At 57.1% G+C, this 22,740-nt stretch overlaps 4 protein-coding genes across 8 annotated transcripts; 2 read left to right on the forward strand and 2 right to left on the reverse strand.

The window, feature by feature from the left end:
• Positions 1 to 244: 244 nt before the first annotated feature.
• On the reverse strand, positions 245 to 7,975 carry SACK1E (scaffolding CK1 anchoring protein E). Its single transcript, XM_016206000.2, has 5 exons — positions 7,505 to 7,975; positions 6,087 to 6,254; positions 5,607 to 5,731; positions 2,061 to 2,508; positions 245 to 520 (listed from the first exon to the last, which is right to left on the reverse strand). Exons 1-5 carry the CDS (start codon positions 7,973 to 7,975, stop codon positions 245 to 247), a joined length of 1,488 nt encoding a protein of 495 aa, XP_016061486.2.
• On the forward strand, positions 3,700 to 4,071 carry SPACA4 (sperm acrosome associated 4). Its single transcript, XM_016205910.1, has one exon. The coding sequence runs from the start codon at positions 3,700 to 3,702 to the stop codon at positions 4,069 to 4,071; it is 372 nt and encodes a 123-aa protein (XP_016061396.1).
• Positions 7,976 to 9,962: 1,987 nt separating the features above from the next.
• Positions 9,963 to 13,633, reverse strand: RPL18 (ribosomal protein L18). Its single transcript, XM_016205999.2, has 7 exons — positions 13,568 to 13,633; positions 12,335 to 12,421; positions 11,984 to 12,091; positions 11,501 to 11,599; positions 10,849 to 10,972; positions 10,572 to 10,641; positions 9,963 to 10,080 (listed from the first exon to the last, which is right to left on the reverse strand). Exons 1-7 carry the CDS (start codon positions 13,568 to 13,570, stop codon positions 10,005 to 10,007), a joined length of 567 nt encoding a protein of 188 aa, XP_016061485.1. The 5' UTR covers positions 13,571 to 13,633; the 3' UTR covers positions 9,963 to 10,004.
• A 184-nt stretch (positions 13,634 to 13,817) lies between these two features.
• On the forward strand, positions 13,818 to 22,488 carry SPHK2 (sphingosine kinase 2). Of its 5 annotated transcripts, XM_016206107.2 has the most exons (7): positions 13,818 to 14,195; positions 14,905 to 15,049; positions 18,593 to 19,067; positions 19,856 to 20,005; positions 20,121 to 20,215; positions 20,302 to 20,417; positions 20,804 to 22,488. In XM_016206107.2, the coding sequence occupies exons 2-7, from the start codon at positions 15,011 to 15,013 to the stop codon at positions 21,897 to 21,899; spliced, it is 1,971 nt and encodes a 656-aa protein (XP_016061593.2). In that variant the 5' UTR covers positions 13,818 to 14,195; positions 14,905 to 15,010; the 3' UTR covers positions 21,900 to 22,488. The 5 variants fall into 5 exon arrangements, with proteins under 5 accessions (XP_016061593.2, XP_016061591.2, XP_016061594.2 ...); XM_016206105.2 differs by lacking the exon at positions 13,818 to 14,195 and having other exon boundaries at positions 14,494 to 15,049; XM_016206108.2 differs by lacking the exon at positions 13,818 to 14,195 and having other exon boundaries at positions 14,494 to 15,049; positions 18,773 to 19,067.
• Positions 22,489 to 22,740: the final 252 nt, after the last annotated feature.

The following is a 22,740-nucleotide window of genomic DNA, read 5'->3' on the forward strand; positions in this document are numbered from 1 at the left end:
CCCAGAAGTTCTGACTTGGCTGGAGGGGATGTGCGCTGCTGTAGGATCCCAGCTGGGTGAGACGTTCTGCCCATTTTCTAGACTGTGACACTGAGGTCTAGAGTGGGCATGGGGCTTGCCAAAGTTCTAGAATAAGTGGGGAAAAATCCCTTCTGCTTCCCAGACTCTGAGGCCAGAAGCACAACAGCCAGGCATGGGCTCCAAGCAGACTGTCGTCCAGCTCTCAATGTGGCTCTGGCTTCTGTCAGGGTCGCCCCCTGAGTCCTGCCCGGGTGGCCCAGTCTGGCTGCCGGCCACCTCTGGGTTCCGGGGATCTGGGTGCAGCATTGTCACCAAACCTCCTTCGGGTTGGGGACAGATAGCGGAGGCGGCGGGAAGGGATGAGGGCCAGGGGGCCACTCCAGGGCTGGGACCCGGCCAGGGGATGGGAGTCCGCCTCACCCCTGGGGGGCCCTCCAGTGCCCCGCTGCCTCATCAGGGCCCTGGCTGGGGTGTCCTTGGAGCCCCAGGACTTCTTGAGCTGTGGAGGGAAAGAGAAGGAGGTGAGAGCAGGCTCCTGGGGGCTAAGTCCAGGGCAGGAAGGGGGTGAGGGAGGTGAAGGCTGGAGGAGGCGAGGGCGACAGAAAATGAAAGGAGGGAGGTGAGATAGGAAGGAGAGATGACACGGAAAGGGAGGTGAGAGGAGGGTGTGGAACTCAGAGAGGAGGGAGAAGGCCCCTGAGCTCCAGAACCAGGAGGGAGGTGGACAGGGAGGCCTGGGACCCCCGGACCTCTAGAGGGGGCAGGAGGTGTGTCTCCCCTGCAGCTTTGCAGCTGGGGAGGAACAGGAAGCACCAGCAGCCGCCAGGGTGGGGGGAGCAAATATTTGCCAAGGGAGGCGATGCTGGGTAAGGGTGGCTGAGGACCAGGCGGAGGCGAGGACCTTGGCCCTGCCCTGCCCATCCCCCTTCTCCCCTGGGACTGAGGGAGGCAATTTCTGGGATATTTCTCCCTCGCCCTCAGAACAGGCCTCTAGCTCCCACTTAGTAGATGGGGAAACTGAGGCTTAGAGGGGGCCCAGCTCACAGAGGGACTGTCCCCCAAGTCACCCTGCATCCGGGGCTAGTCTGCCTGCTTCTCCCACATGGCTCTGCTCTGACCCCCTCAACAGCCCACTTTACAGCCAAGGACACTGAGGCCTTGCCCAGCTACCCCTAGAGAATGGGGTAGGCCCTGTTGAAACCCCAGTGCCTTAGCAACTGCGGGGAGAGGGACTCCCTCTGAGCTCATGACACTCGAATCTGGGAAGCCCCACTTGAGAGGCAACCAGGGCTGAGTTCCAATCCTCCCTGGTGCCTCAGTTTCCCCATCTGTGAAATGGGTGGGTGGACAGATGTAATAACATCCACCTCCTAGGATTGTGGCAAAGGTTAACTTTAACCGCTTCTGTGAAAGTGCTTGGCCTGGGGCCTGGCACATGGGAAGGTGCCTACAAAAGACCGCTGTTTCGACCTTGGCAAGTTAGTTAACCTCTCTGGGCCTCAGCTTTCCCATCCACAGAAATGGGCATGATACATGTCTTGCCTCACTGACCTGGGATGAGGGTGTCATGAAATAAAGCCCATTTGGGGAATTTACCATAAGAACGATCACTATTCTATTTCACTCTATTGACCCCTCCTCCCAACCAAACAGGATGAAGCAGCCGCTCAGCCCATTTTCTAGATGAGAACGCGGAGGTTCCAAGAAGGCAGGTCCCTGCCCCCGGGGTCCTCACAGCCGGTGTATCCTGGTAGGATTCACACCCAGGGCTCTCGTGGTCTCTGCTCCTTGCCACCCAGCACTCCCTTGCCCAGCACACAGCGTGGGTACAGGAAACGGGTGGTGTGCTTAGAAACTCAGGGGAGCAGCTTGGCCTCCCCACCCCCAGGGGGCCAGGCACATAGTAGGCCCTCAGAAAACAGCAGGTGCCCTTGAGCCCAACTGCGTGACCTTGGACAAGTGCCTTTCCCTTTCTGGGCCTCTTCTGCCTCCACCCTCCTCCAGCTACTCTCATTCTCAGGCCGGCCACCAGGTCTCACCTCGATGTCATGGTCACTGGAGTCAGACAGTTGGGACAGGCGGCTCAGGTCCCACAGGGATCGGCTGGGCCGGGCTGGAGGGCCACTGGGGGTCCGGGAGTGCTGGATGCTCCTTAGGATGTCACTAAGCGCAGGCCCCGGGACAGCCTGGGTCTCCTGCTGGTCTCTGTCAAAGACTCGGCAGGCGGCCAGGCGTTGGGCCAGTGGTGACACATCAGGCAGTGGCGGTGACGTGGGGGCCACGGAGTGGCGGCGGGCCACACTGTGAGGGCTGCGGGCCAGCTGAAGCCCCCCCAGGGTGCTGACGAAGGGGCCCGGGGTGGGCGCAGGTGGGAGCGGCCAGGAGGCCGCGTACAGTGTCCGGAACTCGCGGCTGAAGGCGTCGGCGATCTCACCGGTCAGCAGGGTCACCAGGCCGCGGTGCAGGCGGGAGTCACTCCACGTGAAGCTGGGTGGCACGGGGAGGGGGTCAGGACCTCCACGCAGCCCCAGAGACCCAGCCTGACCCCCATTACCCGTCCCAACCTGCTCACAGGGCAGGCTGTGTGACCGTGACTTCAGGGAGATCCTGCCACCCTCCGGCCGCAACAACCCCCTCTGGGGCGTGGGGACCACCAGAGTACCTACCTTGTGAGGACAACATGTTAAGAAAATTAAATTATCATCTGGACTCAGATTTGGTTTAAAACTGGGCTCTGCCCATTCCCATTGAGGGATGCCTCAGTTTCCCCCTCTGGAAAGAGACGGAATTCATCTTCTGACACAGGGGCTGTTTTGAGACTCAGCTGCTCCCATAAGGAGCCTGGTTTGTTACACACGTGCCATGTGCCAGGCTCTGGCCATGTCTGCTCTGCGTGCCCGTTTGCTCATCTGGAAGACGGAGCTAAAATGCAGGAGGATTCGAACGACAGGACATGGGTCGAGCTCCCTGCACCGTGCCCAGCAGTGCCCAGCGCTCGAAGCCTGTAAGCTGTGGTGAGCCGTGCCCTTCCCAGCCCTGTCATCATGGTGGTTGCTATTTAAAGCACTGGTCTTGCACACAGCAGGTGCTCAATAAATGCCCTCTTTGGAATGAAATAAACCTGGGCTCTAATCCTGGCTCTGGGGCCGTGGACATGTCACGCCTCCTGAGCCTCAGTTTGCCCATCTGAAAAACGGGCTCACCATGGCACTTGGCAGGCACAGCACCCAGCACCCAGCAGGGCCCACAACTCAGTGGCCAAGATGGCAAGTGTTGGGCCGAGCGTTCTTACCTCGGCGGGGTGGCAACGTCCTCACTCCCTGGCAGGTCAGCGGGCCAACCTGCCCCTCAGATGGTGACACCCCACGCCCACCTATGATCTCACTCCCAGAGTGGCCAGTGGAACCCTGAGGGGTCTGTGAGGTCACCCTGGCTGCTCCACAAAGACTCTCATCGAGCAGCAGCCACTGGCTGGTCTCTGTCCTGGGGAAGCTTCTGAGACCCAGGGACTTGAGAGCCGTGGTCACGAGGAAGCTCCCGAGAGGTACGCAGAGTGTTGGGGACCAAGGACACTCCAGGTGCTGACCCTGGGAAGCCAGAACCAGGGCCAAAAGTCTTGTGGGGGTCACTCAGCAGTTCTGGGAGGCCCACGAAGCCCAGGGCACTGTCACCGCTGCCATGGTCCTCCGCTGGCTGCTGCTTCTAGTGATAGCTCTGCCCCTGGGCACAACAGGCATCAAGAATTGCATCTTCTGTGAGCTGACCGACTCTGCCACCTGCCCTGGCATCCCCATGAGCTGTGGCGACGACGAGGAGTGCTTTCTGGGCCAAGGAACGGCCCCTGACCTTGGCCCCATCATCAACAAAGGCTGCATACAGTCTACTTTGTGTGGCCGCCAGGAGCCCGTCACCTACCAGGGTGTCACCTACAGCCTCACCTCCAAATGCTGCTATGACCAACTGTGTAACGGGGCCTCTGTCCCCGCAGGCGGCCGGGTGGCGGGGGCCGCCACGGGCCTGGCGCTGGGCACGCTGCTGCTCCTCCACTGACTGTGACCAGCGTGGAGGGCAGGGCCTGGGACAGGTCTCGGGGCTCTGGCTCCTTGTGCCTGCGGCCTCCACCTCCTTCCCCTATTAAATGGCCAGAGGCCCTAGACAACCCCTTGTGGCCCTGGCTTCATCCACTCTGGGGCTGTCCCTAGGAGCCCGGGGCTCCAGGAAGCGCTGACGCCCGAGCCGGTGGTGAGCACCACGCCTGCTGGGCTTCGCTGCACTGCCGCCTCCTTGGCCGAGACGTGTTCTCTTTTCACATTTCCATCAGGAGGCTCCCTTTCATTGGCGGCCTCTTAGAGTCAATAAAATGCTCTAAATTACTATTAATAAACAACAGCTGATATTTATGAAGCACTTCTTACGTCACGTGCCAGGGACCATGATCTTGCCGAGTCCCCACTCCTGGGAACGTAGAGTCCCTTTGAAACGTTTCAGTCCCCAACATCTACTGGGTGGTTCGCAAGGTGTGGTCCCCGGACCAGCAGCATCAGTGTCAACCGGGAACTTGCCAGAAATGCCAACCCTCAGGCCCCATCCTAGGCCGGCTGAAGGGGGTGGGGCCCAGAACTCCGTGTTTTAACAAGACCTCTGGGTCATGCTCAAGGCCAAAAACCACTGGTCTGGAGCAACAGTTTTCAAGGTTCTCAACGGGCACTTCTGCCCCTCAGGGGCGCCTGGCAATGTCTGGAGACTTTTGGGGTTGTTATAACCGGGAAGGGGATGCTACTGACATCTACTGGGTGGAGGCCAGGGATGCTCTCCGGCACCCTACAATGCCCAGGAAAAGCCCCCAGGACAGCTGTCCGGCCCCAGAGGTGAGTAGTGCCTCTGTCCTGTCGGGAAAGCTCGCTCTGAAGTCACTAAGCGTATGATCCGTTCTGCAGGGGGCACACGGAGGGGAAGTCAGTTGCCCAAAGCCACACAGCTGATAACTGGCAGAGCTAGGACTTGAACCGAGGCCATCTGGGCCCAGGTCCCCTCCCCCTGACTCCCTGCTGTGACCCAAAGGGGTAGGTGCTCCTTATTCACCTTTCCAGATGGGGACACTGAGGCTCAGAGAGGAGGAGGCCCAGTGTCACAGAGCCAAGAAGTCGCAGAGCCAGAGCCCAGGGTTGGCTGGACCCCAAAGAGAGCAGAGGAGAGACATCCGAGGGTCTGAGGACTGGGCCATTTGCACACCAGGTCTCATTTCTTTCCAGACACTCCAAGGGGTGGTGTTACTCACCCCAGGCAGAGCTGGGACCACAGTCCTGGTCCTCTTGGTTTTGAAAATCCCAACACACTGCAGGACCCTTTCTCCAGATGGGAAAACAGGTCAGAGGGATGGAGACTGACCCTAGGCCACTAACCAGGCCAGCAGCAAGGCCAGGGCTCCAACCCCAAGCCCTGGCTGCCCACAACACCTCCTCTCCAGGCAGGGTTTAGACCCATTTCACAGATGAGGAACGAGACGCTGAGAAGGGGATCCAGCCGCTCTCTGGGCACACTGAGGGAGGTTGGGGACAGGACACGGGGCAGCGAGGGGGCTGCACCTGTAGGATCCTGAGATGACCCTCTCGCCATCCAGCAACACAAACTTCTCCTTCACCGCACCGGTCACCTGCTGTCGCCAGCGGCTCTGGAAGCTGCATCCCCGCACGACACGGATGTCCAGGTTCTGGGAGGTGGGGAACACACCCTTGCTCAGGCTGACCTCACAGACCTCCACATGGGGGTCTCTCTAGGCTGGTCCTACATGGGGGGCCCATCACTTTGTAGAACGGTCTGTCCTAGCTTCCCCAGAGCCTCCAATCTTGGGTCTCAGGGGTCTCCTGGGGGGAGATTCCCCCAACTCAGAGGGACCCCAGTAGGAAGGCCCACCCCACTTCCCCCAATGCCATGGGCATCAGATCTCAGGGGACCCTCTCAGCTGGCATCCACCTCGCTGACCCAGGACCCCGATGGCATCAACCTCTGTTGCCCCCAGCACCAGGGGACTGGGGACTCAGAGGTCCCTTCAGCCAGGCCCCCACCTCAGTGGCCCAGGGGTTCACCCCCAGCTGCTGGGCCAGCGTCAGGAAGGCAGGCAGCTGCTGGCGGTCCAGGAGCAGGTAGACGGGCACCCAGCGACGTGTGGCAGCATCCACCAAGTCCGAAAGCAGGTCTGGGTCAGTGAATATGTCCATGACGATGGCCACCAGCTGGAGAGTAGGGAGAGGGGCTGTGGATAGAGCCTGGCGCTTGGGGGACGCTCAGAAGGTAGGGCCCTGGTGGTGAGATGCTCTGGAGGCTGTTTGAGACCTGGCCTCTGTGGGATGTTCACACAGTGCCTATATGTGAGTGAGAGAGAGGCAGTCCCTCCTGGAGACCCCGGCCTCTAACTGCTGAAGAACTGTCATCAGCCCTGGCTGGTATGGCTCAGTTGGTTGGGTGTTGTCCCAGGCACCAAAAGGTTGCTGGTTCGATTCCCAGTCAGGGCACATGCCTGGATTGCAGGCTTGATCCCTGATGGGGGCCATGCAGGAGGCAGCCAATCAATGTTCTGCTCTCACATCGATGTTTCTCTCTCTCTCTCTTTCCCTTCCTCTCTCTCTAAAAATCAATAAAAAATTTAAAAATATATATATATCTTTATTGGTTTCAGAGAGAGGAAAGGAGAGGGGGAGAGAGAGATAGAAACATCAATGATGAGAGAGTCATCGATCGGCTGCCTCCGGCATGCCCCCAACTGGGGATTGAGCCCACAACCCAGGCCTGTGCCCAGACCAGGAATGGAAACCCAATCGCCTGGATCCTACGTTGATGCTCAACCGCTGAGCCACGCCCAACAGGGAAAAATTTATTTTTTAAAATACTGTCATCAATTGCATGTTGACAATGGTGAAGTGTCCCCTGAGCTGTGACACTCCATGGCCTTGCTCTCGGGGTAAGTGGGCTGAGTGACTTTCCAGCCCACTGTGGGAAACTGCACATCTGGGTCCTCAGGGGTGCCCTGGACACCAGGGGTGGGGTGAGGGCTGACCTGCTGGGTCGCCAAGGGGAGCTCTGGGGACTGCCAAGGGCCTGGGTCTTGCAGGCAGGAAAAGGTGGTGATGAGCCCTGACTCACTGGCTCAAATCTCTGCTTGGCCACTTCAGGCAAGAGACTTAACCTCCCATGCCTCAGTTTCCCCATCTCCTCAGTGGACACAGTAAGTCCCAACCTCACAGGGCCCTTGTGAGAATTACACGTTAACCCAGGTGAATTAGGTGGTATCCAGATCTTGGGGAGAGGATAGGGACCCTAATATCTAAGAGGGTGAAGATGAGATCTGGGGTTGTGGACTCAGAAGTCCCAGGAGGGCCTGAGTGAGAATACCCCAGGACATGTGCACTCCCAGGCCCGGTAGCTGGCATGTGAGTATGTCTGGGTCTGGGGAAGGGACAACAGGCCCCCGAGGCCCTGCTCCCACCTTGCAGGCGGCCTGGATTTCCTGGCGCACCAGCTCCTTGAGGGGTGGGTGGCCCTCGCCAGGTGGCTGGGTGTACAGCTGCGCCCGGGTGATACCCTTCCAGCCGGAGTCCTCCGGCCAGCCCAGCCGCAACACGGGCACCGGCTCCTCCGACTGTCCAGGCCAGTAGGTCAGGCTGTTTGAGTCCCCATTGGTGACGGTGGCTCCCTCTGCTCCGCTGGTCTCCTGCTTGACTGCTGTCCAGTTCTCAGCCGCTGCTGCCAGGCCCTGGAGCTCCTCCCAGCCCAGGAAGGGCCGCAGCCCCTCGCTCTGCACACAGGCCTTGAACGCCTCTGCGCCCTTACTCAGAAGAGCCTCCAGCGCCAGCCGCTGTCCCTCGGAATACAGGAAGCCAGGGCTGGTCTCCGTCAGAGGCAGCCCCCCCGGCCCTGGCTCCACTCCTTCCAGTGCTGCAAGCTGGGAGGCCGCCATCGGGCCACGCAGGTGGGTCTTGAAGCTGGGTGTCTGAGTGTTTGGCAGTCTCTGAGGCACTGACCATCTGGGGGTCTCCTGACAGGCAGACCCTATATGAGGCTCCCAGGGCAGCCTGAGAAAGTCCAGATGACTCCCTGTGCTGTCCCCAGCTCACCGTCCCGGCAATCAGATTGCCCAAGTGACTGACTGCCCGACGCTGCTCAGATCAACTGCCCACCAGCCTCCGTGACCGGCTGGCCGTCGGACCCTCCTGCCAGCTGTCTCTGATGACCTGGCTGACCACACAGCTGGCCCTGCGTGTGGGTTAGGCTGACCACCTGGCACTGTCTCCAAACTCTGTGGCCATCAGCTGCCCATCTCTGCTACAGCACACGACAACCTCCAGCCTGCTGGCCACACGGTGCACCAACTGACCCTTCCGCTGGCTCAGGCTTGGTCAGGCAGACCACCCACCTGTCCTGGCCAGAAATCTGCTGACTGCCTGAGCATCTCCCGGCAACAGGCTGTCTGCCTGTCTGCAGCCACCTGAATGTCCTTCACCAGAGGGAGAGTGGGCTGCCTGTTCACCCCTGGCAGACAGCACGTCTAACTGATCCTCTCCAGCCGTCTCTTCAACAATCAATATCTGACCAACCAGTGGAACTCCTAGCTGTGTCCAGTGGATGTTTCTCTGGACAACTGGCCGGCTAGCTCACCAGCTCTCACTGGCTGACCATCCTGGGCACCTCCTCTGTGAGCCTTGGAGAAATGTATTCCAGCCCTCAGCCGGGCATCGCCCTTCCCCAGCCAGGGAACTAGGGCTCCGCTGTGGATGGAGGACCGTTCCTGGGCCTTCACACCCGCTCAGGCTGCTACAGTGGAGGATGCGCTCCAGAGGGGTTCATTACCATGGAACCAGCCCATGATCTCCACAACCCGTCTAGGCCGAGGGCTGGACTAACTGGCCACCATTCCTGGGACTGGTTGCCCCTGCCTGTGCCTAGGGGCTGCCTTCTGAGCTACGCTGCTCCCTGGCTGAGCTGACCGTCTTTTTGGCCTGAATTCCACTATCTCCTGCTAGCTGACTGCATACTTATTCCTAATGAAATAAGGGCAAGACCACTCTACATCATTTGAGGCTCCTGACCCAACCTGTGAACCCCGATCCCTGCAACCCCCGCCTTCCACTCACAGCACCCCGGCGCTCCCTTCCGCCAGGTCGCAGCTGACTAGCCCTGCAATGAGGAAGAGGAATAGAGCGAGGGCCCCTCTCCCTCCCGTCCCAGCCAGCTCTCCATTCCTTTCCCCTCCTCTTGCCTTTTCAGGACAACAGAATCCGGGTCTTCAGACCTGAGCTTATTTCTGCGGTTCTTCCGGCAAACTGGCCTCATTCATCAGGCTTCACCCTGGGATCCTGGGGACCCAGCCCCTTGTGCAAACACGGGAGGGCCCATACAGGTCCCTACGGGAGGTCTGAGGTGTGGGGCCCAGGGTATGAGGTCCCAACCTGGAGCCCACACTCACCAGGCTGCTTGCCCGAGGCCAGCTGCCTGCCAGACTCAGGTTTCGTGGGAGGGGGAGTCCCTCACCTGTTCCCATACACCCTTTCCCCACCTCATCCACACTTCCCTGTCCAAGCCTCACCCAACACCCCTAGTGCTGGGGAGAGGAGCATGGGTCCTTTAAGAGGGAAGGGTGGGGCCAATCCCAGGAAGTGGTTGCAGGAACACCTGACACCCGGGGCTCTTGGGAAGGTGGTGGGGCTTCAGCAATAATGGGCTTCAAGAGACCAACAGGTGCAGGGAGGCCCAGAAGCAGAGCTTAACACAGGCCTACACCGCCAGGGGGCGCCTGCTGGCTGAGGCGGACAGACACCTGAGACCACCCCCTAACTGGAGTGGCTGGTCTCCATGGAGACCGCATGGTGGCCAATTCCCCAAAACAAATGCCTTCTGGTCCACAGGTTGCCCCCCAACCCCATCCCCCAATAATATACACAGGGCCATCAGAATCCACAATCTTTTTAATAACAAGGTAGGATCTGGGGTTAATTTTTGTAGCCACGGCTGGCCCGTCGGCCTCTTGCGCGCTCGAACTTCCGGCCCTTGGATCGCACGTAGGGTCTATGGGGAAGAGAAAGAAATTACATACAGATGGAGCCAGGGCATGACAGTAGGCTGGGGACTCCAGAGTGATGCTGCCTCATAGAGCAGCACAGGACACCAGAAGGGGGCCTTGGTTGACCCAAGAAGGGCCAGTGGTGATACCAAGCGGGCTGCTGGAAAAGCCTGGCAGTGCAAGAAGCCAGGACCAGGCCCTGGTGGTGTCAACCTGAGATGGTAAAATGTAGGCCCCACCTGGGAGATGCCAACTTGGCCTAAAACAAAGCATGCATCCGTAACACTAGCTGCACAGGGAGCTCAAGACCCAGGGGAGCCCAGCTTTAAGCTGAGATTTGAAGGAAAAGTGGGTACGAAGAGGGAGGGAGTTCCAAGGAGGCCCGAGGCTGGACTACTGTGAGAAAGAAAAGCAGCTGGAAGCACACGTCAAGGCCCAGCCTGCACTGTGGGTTCTGGGGGAGTCAGGGCTGGAGCACAAGGCTGGGCATACTCACTTGGTGTGGCTGTGAGGGGTTCCTGGGGCCTTGCCGAAATGCCTGTACACCTCTCGGCCCTTGCGAGGACCTGGGGAAGGGAAGGAAGGGGTGGGTCAGGCAGAAACCCAGCCCCCAGAACTCCTGCAAGAAGTCACTCTCCAGGGCTTAGGTTGACAGGGAGGGTGAGCAGGCAGAAGGTACAGTATGGGAAGGTACAGTGTCAGCAGTCACACAGCTCACACACCCTCACTCGCAGGGGACCAGGCCCCACCACGGGAAACTAAGCGCTGCTCACCAGAAAGCAAGACAGTGCCACAGCCCTTGGGGGAGTCCAGGGCCAGCTGGTCAAAGGTGAGGATCTTGCCCCCAGCCTTGAGGATGCGGGTCCGGGCGCGGCTGCTCACACGAAGTGCACACACCTAGGGGATACAGAGGACAGGTCCAGTCAGAGCCCCCTGCACGGCCACCCAGGTGTTGCTGGGACTTAATGACAGAGCAGTCCTGCTGCATACTCGGCCTGATAACTCCTGTTAGTAGGAGCATCCTGAGCTGACAACAGCTGTTTTTATCACTTTATTTCTAGAAACTCCTTCAAGACCGTGACAACTCAAAATCGTTCTGTATAAGGAAAATGAAGCATAAAGAGACTTAGAACTTTGTCCAGAGACGACAAAGTGGCAGAGAAATCTAGACTCGAACCCAGGCTGTCTGGCTCAAGAGCCAGCACTGTCAACAGGGCCCCAGAGGTCACCATCAATAATGCCAGTGACAAGCTCCCTTCCACCCCAAAAGCCACTTGGTAGGTGCGATGCCTGCTCAACCCAGGAGATGAGGCCAAAGACGCAGCATGAGCCCAATGGCACCACAGCAAAGGACAAGCCAGGTCTGCAGGTCCACACTGAACCTGTGCTCTGGACACACCCACCACAGAGCCCCTCCCCACTGACCTTCAGTTTGGGCACCTCCTGGACACGCACGTCATCAGTTATAGTCCCCACGACCACCGCGGTTTTGCCCTCTCGGCCAGGAAGCTTCATCTTCCGGATCTTTGGGGGAAGAGATGCACAGTCAGCCTCACCTGGTGTATAAATCCAATCACGCTGCTTCAGACATCCAAGGAACAGGATGGCTGTGCCCTGATTGGGCTAAACCCACCCGTATCCCACCGCTCAAACTAGCACAGGCCTAACCTCAGGTTCAAGCAGATTTCTCAACAGACCTCCCCTATAGAGGGTTCTTGACATCTAAGACTTGTGTTATGTGACTGGAAGCCTCAGGACGATCTCATGAAGCCACTGTAACCACCCCCAGCTCACAATGAGAAGGAAAACAAATCCAAGAAGCCAAGCCAGTTGAATTAAAAAAGCCCAGCTCCAGGCACAATCCAGTTGCTCCCCAGGCTGGCTATGCTCCCCGAGACAGCCCCTCACCATCCGGGAAAGGGACAGAGGTGGCCGGTTGGTGCGACTCATGAACAACCTCTTCAGCACCACTTGGTTGAAGGTGGAGTTGGTTCGTCTGGCCAGAAACCTGTATAGCTAGAAGGGAAGGGAAAAGGGGGATGAGAACCCAGGGCAGCCCACACCCCCCTCCTTCCCACTTTATAAGGGGCAGACAAATGACTTCTGGCTTTCCCCTATCCCAGGGAGCTCCGGGGAGAGCGCTAGCCCAGGTTCATCCTGGTCAGCGCCCCAGAAAATCCCCTTCTCACCCCCCAGCTGTATACAGCCCAGAAACTGAAAACGGTGGCCCTGCCCAAGGGTCACACGCCCCAACCTCACCTTGACCAACAGCCTTAGGTAGATGTCCTGGCTCTTGGGCTCCTTGCGCCGAACTTTTCTGTCTTTGTTGTGGCGGATGTCGACTCCCTGAAGGGTGAAGGGGAGACCATAGACCCAACTCTGACCTGGCAAATTCCTCACCCATGAACGTTCTCAATTATTACTTATCTTCCAAACAGAGCTAGAGCCCCAGTCTCTGCAGAGACAACAAATCCCAGGTCCACCTCTAGGAAAGTCACTTAAACTCTCCAAACTTCAAGTGAATCCTCTGTAAAATGGGGCTAACTGTATATGCAAAGCCTTCAGCGCATGACACACAGCACCTTGAAAATTTTAACACAGTAGCCACATTAACTCAATAAACATTTTTATCTCTTTGTAGCTGTCTTTTTCAACGTATATAAACTCTCAATGCTTGCTCCCACACATGGAGAATGACCAAAAACATTTAAACCTAGGGGAGGCACCAAGTAACCACCAACCTTTATTTAGAGCTTTCCCACCTTTGCCCTAAGAAAACAGGCAAGCCCACCATTCCCACTACATCCCCTGCCTGTTTTTGTGAGGCTTCCTTTTCAGACTGTTATGAATTGTAAAGTACTACTGGATAGCTCCCATTTAACCAACACTTAACATTTCCAAGAACCTATGGTGAGCACTTCTTACAATGTATTTCTCCCCCAACTCAAATCTGTGAGACAGAATTAATTTTGTTCCCATTCAACAGATGGAGAAAGTTGGACACAGGATGGGAAAGCAAGATCACAGGGTAGGCAGGGAGCACAGACTGGCAGGGAGGCTGCCTGTCCCAAAACCCGGGCACTGGACGCTCGACAACCCCCAGAATCCAACTTTTCAGGCTGGGGAGTGACAAGTCCGGGCAGGGGCAGCAAAAGGCAAGAGATTTGAGTGGGCGTGGGAACAGCGCCCGGGTCCGAATCCTGGCTCGGTCACTTCCAGACATTTTGACCCCGGTCGTATCACAGCCACTTCATACCTCAATTTGGGCCTCTATTCAATAGGAGCCATAATGGAGAGATGGGAGAGGAGCTGGAGGCTGATATGACACTCCCATCCCTGCTCTTCGGGAGCCCATAAATAACCCCGCCACTACCGGAGTTGCCTCCTACGGACACCCCCGGAACCCCTGCCTCCTTATGGCGCGCCCCCAGCCGTAGACCGCGGCGGATGGCGACGGATGGTGGAACCCCGAACACCTCAAAGCACACTCACCATGATGGCGCCTTCTGTTCCACCAGGTCCGGAAAGAGAGAAAGGAGCCGAGGTGGGCGGGGAAAGCCTTCAGCGAGCGGCGCCCAGGTGACGTCACACTAACGCGACCCGGCACGCTACAGCGACTCCGGCTTCTCTATGGTGGGTCGGATTGTCGGCTAGATGGGCGTTTCCGGAATAGGATGAGTGGGGGGAGGGGAAACAACCAAAGAGGGAAAAGGGTTTCGTCTAGGAGAGAAGGGCCAGCAAGTCGGGGGCCTCTCTGGCCCTACCCCGTCCCTGTTCTCGATACTCTTCCGGAAGAAAAGGATCTGGGAGCGAGAGCGATGTCGCGCAGAACTAGGAGGACTCGTCGTGCAGTGACTCTCTGGCCCGAAGCCGACAACCTCTCTGTGGCTTTCGGAGGACTGGGCGGGCCGAGTGTTGGAGATGAGGAGGCGGGGCTGAACAGGCAAGTCTGGACCTCTGGAAAACCTCTGACTCCACGCTCGGGTCATTTCCTTATCTGGCTGTCACATCTCCTGCGTTTTCCAGGCGCTGCAGCCGCTCCGGAAGTCCTCCTTGAGATCTAATCCGAGATCTTCCTGCTGCAGCCCAGTCTATAGCAGCCTGCATTTTTACCTTTTAGGTTCCGTTTCACTCTCTGCCCCCAGATGGCCCTTCCCTGACCCCTTCTCAGCCTTTGCCACCTGCGGGCTGCTTTTCTCAGCCAGAGAGATTCAAGTGGCCCAGCGGGTTCGTTGTGAGGGACTAGCGCAGAGGAGGCACACCGAGATCTCGGGCTTGCGGGTGGAGTACAGAAAGGGGATGGGTAAAAAATATTTTGAGAGGGGAGGAGCGACTTAGAAGGAGACAGAGATTCGGAGGGGAGAAGGAATGGAGAACCAGAGGGGTAGTGGACAGAGACCTAGAAAGGGGGGTGGGGAATGGAGATCCAGGGAGGGGCAGAGATAGAAATATTGAAGTTCCAATCCTGGCTAGGCTGCTTAATAACAGTGTGACTTTGGGCAAATCATTTAACCTTGCTGTGCTTTACTTTCCTTATCTACAAAAAGGGGATGACAATAGACTTGGCATATAGGATGTTTTCCAGCATTATGTGAGTAAAAATCCTTAGGACAATACCTCCCAGCAGTAAGTGGTCAGTAAAAATTAGGCTGCACCCCTACGTATTGACTTTTAGTGGATGAGACAAGATGAACTGGTTGGGGCAGTGAAAAAGTTGACCTCTTCTTTTTCTTTTCAGAAAGGCCCTGCCCCTTGGGCCTCCAACACATCCAGCCTGGCCTGCTGTAGTCTGCCTTTGATACTCCTACTTACTCACTTCTCCTCCACAGATCCAAAGGCCAGAATGGTGAGACCTGACTCCTTGCCCACACCACCCTCCCATGGCCCGCCACCCAGGACTGGGGTCTTGTTGGTAACACAGCAGAGGGTCGGCGTATGAATGGACACCTTGAAGCAGAGGAGCAGTGGGACCAGGTAAGGGTCCATCTGAAGTCAAGATCACCATACCATGGGACAGTTTACTCCTCCTGTTCCCTCATCTCTGTAACTTGGTCTCTGTCTTTGAGTCCCAGTCTCTTAGGTCAGTGTGTCTGCCTTTCTCCCAGGGCCCTAAGCTCAGGTGCTGTGTTTCTTTGTCTTTCCATCTTACTGGGTTTCTGTCCCTCTCTCTCTCTGGGTCATTTGGCAGGCACGTATTACCTGGTGCTGTTGTTATTCTACATTGTTGACAATAAATGAACTCCTTCCTCCATTTATCTCTTTTTAGCAAGCTGTGTCCCTATCTCCTTTAGCATGTGTCTTTCTCTACAATTCTGTTTCTATGTCTCCTGATACTATTCTTGCCTTGATTTCTTTCAGTTTCACCAGGTCTTTGCCTCTGAATGTCTCTCTGTCAGCATCTTTGCTTTCTGTCTCAGTCTCAGTTCCTTTCAGTCTCTGGGCCTTAAGTATTTTCTCTCCCATTCACCCCTGCCCTAGAAGTCTCTCAGATACTCTGTCTCCCATCTCTCTCTTTGAATCCCTGTCTTGCCCTGTAACTGGGTAATCACTAGGCAGATGTTTATGTCAAACTGCCTCCACTCTGGTTTCCGCCCAAGGTAAATAGTTTGTGTCATTCTGTTGTTCTTAATCCTCACTGGAGGATATTTTTCCATTGATTTTGTAGAGAGGGTGGAAGGGAGGGAGGGAGGAGGAGGGAGAGAGAGAGAGAAACATCCATGTAAGAGACACATCAATTGGTTGCCTCCTGAATGTGCTCAGACCCTGCAACCCAGGTACCTGCCCTTGACCAGGAATAGAACCTGTAACCCTTTGGTGCACAGGCCAATGCTCTAACCACTGAGATACTGGCCAGGGCAGCTTGTGACGTTTTTAAAAATTGATATACAATTATTATATTAGTTTCAGGTGTACAACATAATGATTTCACATTTGTATATATTGCAAAATAATCACCACAAGTCCAGTTACCATATGTCACCTTACAGAGTTAATACAATATTACTGACTGTAGTCCCCATGCTATATAGTACATCCCTATGGCTTATTAATAATTTGTGAATTAATGAGCCCCGCCCCCCAAATTTTCATTCCAGAAGCGTCCGCCTTTCTCTCTCCCTGTCACTGTCATTTTCCGGGGGTTTTGAGGCCTTACCTTGCACATTCTTAATTCTACTGTCTTTGTCTCTTTGTTTATATCTCTGCTTTTCTCTGCGTCTGTCTCTCTGACTCTCTTTATCTGAAGAAGAGACTACACTCTCCAAGTCTCTTACTGCCTCTGACTGGTTCTCTGGGTTTCTTACTAACTCCCTTTGCATACCTCTGGGTCTTTGTTACCGGCATTAGGGTCCCTCTCTCTATCTGCATCTAAAGACCTCCCTCCTGTCCCTTCTCTTTTATAAAAATCCAATGGATAGGACTAGCCCATTGCCCTTAACAAACATGGCGATATGACACCGCCTCGGCAGCGCGTGTGCCCTCAACTACAATGGCAGTGGATCTCGCGAGCGCTGGGGCTCTCTCGCGGCAGGCCCCTGCGCCAAGCTCGCGGGTCTGCTGGACCCACCCACCGCGAGCCCTCATTGGTGCGGCTCAGGCCAGCCGGACAGCCATTGGCTGAGCGGAGGCACACTCCCCCACACACACCCCTGGGTCAGATGGGGGCGGTTGGTGCTGACTTGAGGGGCCGTTTGGAGGAGGACCCGGCGTCTGAGGAGGGTGCGGGGGTCCGGGCAGGGACGTGAGTCTGGGTTACCGCGGGACCAAGAGGAACGGAGAGACGCAGGCCCAGGACTGGGGTACCAGGGTTATGGGATGGAGATGGAGAACCAGAACCGGGGCTGAGGGATCCAGGAATGGAAACCCAGGTCTGGGACTGGGTTGTGGAAATCGGGGAGGGGCAGGGGGAGTGGAGGCCTGGGGCTGGGGTAACCGGACGCAGACTCAGGCTTATGGATTGGGGAGACCTATGGATAGAGACCCAGCCCCGGGTCTGGGGTACCTGGAGGGGCGGAGAGAATGGAAACCATGACAGGACTCAGACCCAGGACGGGGAGATCTAGGGCTCTGTGCCTAAACCGGATTTGAGGGGGCGCAGGAGGGGGTGCTGAGGGAGCTGCCCAGGACAGGGGGCAGAGGTGACTCGGGGTGAGGCCACAGATGGGGGTGTGTCTGGGCTGCTGGCGTGGGTGGGGGAAGGTGAGGGGCAGGACTGGCAGGTGGCTGGGTGGGCGGAGCAGAGGGGAACAAAGGTGAGTAAGGAGGAGGAGGCCGAAGTAAGGCAGAGGGCAGGGGGAGAACCTCTGGGGAGGGGAACCTCAGGCCCGGCTTCCATTCCCTCCCTGGAGAGCAGGCGGCCAGACCACCCAGGTCAGTGCTCAGGGTCCAGCTCTTGAACCCTGTCCCTTACAGGTGCCTGCATGTAGCTCCTCTAGCTCTCTAACCCCTTAGTCCCTCCATGTCACATCTCTTTCTCAGTCTTTACTGGTGTCTACACCTTTTACCTCCTGCCTCTCTCTTCTCTATCTTCTCCCTTGTCTTTCTGACCCTCTGAGGGCCTTCTGGAGCCGCTACCTTGTTACTCTCCTACCTTCATCATCCTACGTTTCATTTCATTAAAGCTCTTTGTCTCCTCTCAGTGTTTCTCTGGCTCTCAGATCTCATCCCTCTTTTTCTTTGTGTCCAAGTGTCTCTCCCTTGTTACTTTCTCCATCTGGAGATGACTGCATGTGTGTGTTTTGTTTTTCTGTCTTTGTATGCTTGCTTCTTCCAGTCTCCACCATCCTGATCTCTGTCCTCAGCCTAATTTTTTCCAAAGTCCTTGTCATCCAACACACTGTATTTTACTTCTTTATCTTGTTTTTCTGTTTTTGTTTTTTTTTTAAAGGTTTCTGTAGCCAAGCAAGTTGGCGATCTTTTTTTTTTTTTTTTTTTTTAATATATCTTTCTTGATTTCACAGAGAGGGAGAGAGGGAGAGAGGGAGAGAGAAACATCAATGATGAGAGAATCATTGACCGGCTGCCTCCTGCATGCCCCCAACTGGGGATCGAGCCCACACCCCAGGCATGTGCCCTGACGGTGAATCGAACCCCGATCGCCTAGATCCTAGGTCGACACTCAACCGCTGAGCCACGCCCGGCCAGGCATTGTTTTTCTGTTTTCTGATTAAAATAAAAACTCCATGAAGGCAGGGATTTTTGTCCATTTTGTTCCCTGCTGTGTTTGCTAGGCCTAGCATTGTGATTGGCACGTGGAGGGTACTGAATAATTATTTAGGGAATGAATGAATGAATGTTTGCATGCCTGGGTGTGGACCCTCCAGGATGCTAGCCTTCCTATCCAACTGATTTCTTCCCTGCATCCTCAGGGTCACCCCACACTTGTCATCTGGGCCTGTTTGTCTCTGGTGCACCTGTGACTGCCCCTCATTGTCTCTCCCCGTCCAGAGGCCCTGCCCCTGTTTCCATCCATCTGACATGGGGGTCCTCAACTCTGACTCCTTCCCTTCCTTCCCACAGAGGCCAGACCAGGAGCTGAGCTGGAGCTGGGGGCACAGGCCTAGGACTGCCCTGGACAGGGCTGGGGCCATGGCCCCACCGCCACCACCACCATTGGCCACCAGCACTCCACTCCTGCATGGCGAGTTTGGCTCCTACCCAACCCGAGGCCCACGCTTTGCCCTCACTCTCACACCACAGGCCCTGCACATACAACGGCTGCGCCCAAAGCCTGAAGCCAGGCCCCGGGGCGGCCTGGTCCTGCTGGCTGAGGTCTCAGGCTGTTGTACCCTGCGGAGCCGCAGTCCCTCTGACTCAGCGGCCTACTTCTGTATCTACACTTATCAGCGGGGCCGGCGAGGGGGCCGACGCAGAGCCACACGCACCTTTGGGGCTGATGGGGCAGCCACCTACGAGGAGAACCGGGCTGAGGCCCAGCGCTGGGCCACTGTCCTCACGTGTCTGCTCCGTGGACTGCCACTGCCTGGGAATGGGGGTGAGGTCCTGGGCAACCTCGATGTCCCTGCGGATCACCCTCTGTGGGCATCTCTGTTTACTTTTCTGTGTCTGTGTGATGTCTCTCTGGGTCTGTATTGAAAGAGTGTTACCAGGCAGAGATAGGCTACAGAAGGAGCAAAACCACAGGCTGAGAACAATTATTTGTGTCTGCTGCTCTCTCGCTAGATTTTTGTCTCTGTTCCCTCCCCCCTTCCATGGGTCCTGACCACAGATGAGTCAGAGGCTCCTGGGCTGATGAGAGCAACCAACTGAGACATGATCAGTCACCACCCAGGGCGCTCAGAGGTGGCATCTAGAATATTAGCCTGTGGGGGTCCAGAAAAGGCTTTCAGGCAGAGCCCCCACCCAGGGTTCCCAGTTGGCAAAGGAAGGTAAAAATTCAAGGGTCCCCATCTGGTGGGACTTCCTTGGTCCTCCAGGATCCTGCTGGCTGCCTGGGGGATGGCCCTAAGGGATGGTGACAGTAATGGAGCCTCACAGAGTGAAGCAACCTGATCTGGGATCTAGGTGTTCTTGGTGAGGAACGTGGAAACCCAGCTCTTCTTCCTCCCACACGTGGGTCCAAAGGGCACTGGGATTAGACACCTAAGCCCTGCCTTTGTCTCAGAAGGGGCTGACCTGGGCAAGTGAAGCCTGGGAGAGAAAAAAACTTGATGCTCTGGTGCCAGTCCTCCACCAGTTCCATTGGGGGCTGTTTGCAGTTACTGTTTCTCAGGTCAGGGGCCTGGGTCTCTTGTCTCTAGACTCCTTCTCCTCTCTTTGCAGAAATCACCGCCAATCTTCTGCCAAGGCCACCCCGATTGCTGCTATTGGTCAATCCCTTTGGTGGGCGGGGCTTGGCTTGGCAGTTGTGTAAGAACCACGTGCTGCCCATGATCTCCGAAGCTGGGCTGTCCTTCAACCTCATCCAGACAGGTAAGGGCGGCATCAGGATAGAAGGTGCAGGCTTGGGGCCGAACTGAGTCCTGGGGAGTGGAGGGGTGGGGTGGGAGGGGAGTAGCCTGCCTCACCACCTGGTTCCCCACATTAGAACGACAGAACCACGCTCGGGAGCTGGTCCAGGGACTGAGCCTGAGCGAGTGGGATGGCATCATCACAGTCTCAGGAGATGGGCTGCTGTACGAGGTAGGGCAGGAGCCCCAAGCCCTGAGCCCTGGGGGGACTATGGAGACCAGGAACAGTACCCAGGTGTCTGGTCTCCGGCCTTCCAGGTGCTGAATGGACTCCTAGATCGCCCCGACTGGGAAGAGGCTATGAAGACTCCTGTGGGCATCCTCCCCTGTGGCTCAGGCAATGCATTGGCTGGAGCTGTGAACCAGCATGGGGGGTAGGTGGGCTTTTCCTGCCTCCAGTGAGCCTGAGGGTACCCTGAAGGAGTGATAATGGGGACCTGGCACATCTGCCCCTCCCTCTGTTAGTCCACTGTCAGGTTAATCAATCTGGCATTTTTGCTGGTCTTGTTCCCAGCTGTAACCCTAGTGCCTAGAACTGTGCCTGGCACACAGGTGACACTTAGTGAATGTTTGTGGAATGGATCAGCAGGGAACCAGGCTCAGTAAGAAGAGTCCATCTGGAGGTGGCCAAATGGCTGTGGGTGGGCCCCGGGGACATGGCCTGCCTGGTCCTTTTGCTGTCTGTCTCCTCCCTGCCCTACACTGTTTCTCACCCAACTCTGTTTCCTCTTTCTGTGTCAATCTATCTCTGGCTCTGAAGGTTTGAGCAGGCCCTGGGCATTGACCTGCTGCTCAATTGCTCACTGCTGCTATGCCGGGGTGGCTGCCGCCCGCTGGACCTCCTTTCTGTGACCCTGGCCTCGGGTTCCCGCTGTTTCTCCTTCCTGTCTGTGGCCTGGGGCTTCATATCAGATGTGGACATCCAGAGTGAGCGCTTCAGGGCCTTGGGCAGTGCCCGCTTCACACTGGGCACGGTGCTGGGCCTTGCCACCTTGCACACCTACCGTGGACGCCTCTCCTACCTCCCTGCCACCGTGGAGCCTGCCTCACCCACCCCTGCCCATGGCCTGCCTCGTGCCAAATCTGAGTTGACCCTGGCCCCTGTCCCACCTCCACCCATGGCCCACTCACCACTTCATCGCTCCGTATCTGACCTGCCCCTGCCACTGCCTCAACCTGCCCTGACCTCCCCTGACTCACCTGAACCACTACCCATCCTGTCATTCAATGGTGGGGGCCCAGAGCTGGCCAGGGACTGGGGTGGGGCTGGGGATGCTCCACTGTCCCCAGACCCACTGCTGCCCTCACCTCCTGGCTCCCCCAAGTCAGCTCTACTCTCACCCACCACCGAGGGGACACCAGAAATGCCAGCATCCTCTGGGCTTCTGCCTCCCACCCCTGATGGTGACCCAGTAGTCATCTCTACTGGAGGTCCACCAGACCACCTGCTCCCTCCTCTGGGAACCCCGCTACCCTCAGGCTGGGTGACACTGGAGGGGGACTTTGTGCTCATGTTGGCCATCTCACCCAGCCACCTGGGGGCTGACCTCGTGGCAGTTCCCCACGCACGCTTTGATGATGGCCTGGTGCACCTGTGCTGGGTGCGTGGTGGCATCTCACGAGCTGCACTGCTGCGCCTTTTCCTGGCCATGGAGCATGGTAGCCACTTTAGCCTGGGCTGCCCGCAGCTGGGCTATGCTGCAGCTCAAGCCTTTCGCCTGGAGCCGCTCACTCCCCGCGGAGTGCTCACGGTGGATGGGGAGCAGGTGGAGTACGGGCCCCTGCAGGCGCAGGTGCATCCAGGCCTCGGTACACTGCTCACTGGGCCTCCAGGCCACCCTGGGCGGGAGCCCTGAACCTCACAAAACTTGGAACCCGCTATTGTCAGGGCCTACATTCCAAGGGAGCAGAGCCTGAGCTCTGGGTGTGGCCTGGCTGCTAGAGTTAGGGCGGAGGCCCCATGTGCAGGGACTCTAGCCCAGTCTCAGGACTGCGCCAGCCTCCAGGGGACTTGAGGTGATGCTAGAGGGTGGCTTGAATGGTAGGGGGTGGGGGCCATCAGGGTCACAGGAAAGTGGACTCTCCCGGGGAGGGTAGTGCCTGACCAGTGAGGGAGGGGTTCAGTCCAGACCCTCCCAGCTCACTGAAGACCAGGTCAGCTTGTTATATCCTCCAATATACAGGCTGGAATGTACAGGCTGGCCAGTCAGGACCCGGGTCTCGCCCTGTCCACTCCGGTGCCTCCATTTAACTGGCCAATCAGCCCAGGAGGGGCAGGTTCCCCTGGGCCAAGGATAGCATTTGCACTAAGGTTCCTCCCCCGCCCCCTCAGTTGCAGCGGGGAAGTTCATTTCTCATTTTCTGTCTCCTGTGTGTCTCCAGACCCCAATCTTCAAAGCAATTGAAAAGGTCTATGCAATAAAGACAGTCACTACATTCCTCTTAGACCCTCGCCACTGCCTCTATCCGGCAGCCTGTGGGAGGGATCAGACTTCCAGGAGCTCCTGACTTTCATGGCCTGAAGCCCAGACCTGCCCACAGACTGCGGCCAGTGTGACCCCCTGGCCTTGAACTGGGGCCAGGGAGCTGCCTCCTCCCCACGACAGCTGGCTCTAAGGTTATCAAGATTTATTCAGGATAGTGTTAACGGAGGCGATGGGAGGGTGGGGTCCCTGACGTGCCATGGGCACACACAGA

This window comes from Miniopterus natalensis, chromosome 18 (assembly GCF_054644295.1).
Source record: "Miniopterus natalensis isolate mMinNat1 chromosome 18, mMinNat1.hap1, whole genome shotgun sequence".
Lineage (NCBI taxonomy): Eukaryota > Metazoa > Chordata > Mammalia > Chiroptera > Miniopteridae > Miniopterus > Miniopterus natalensis.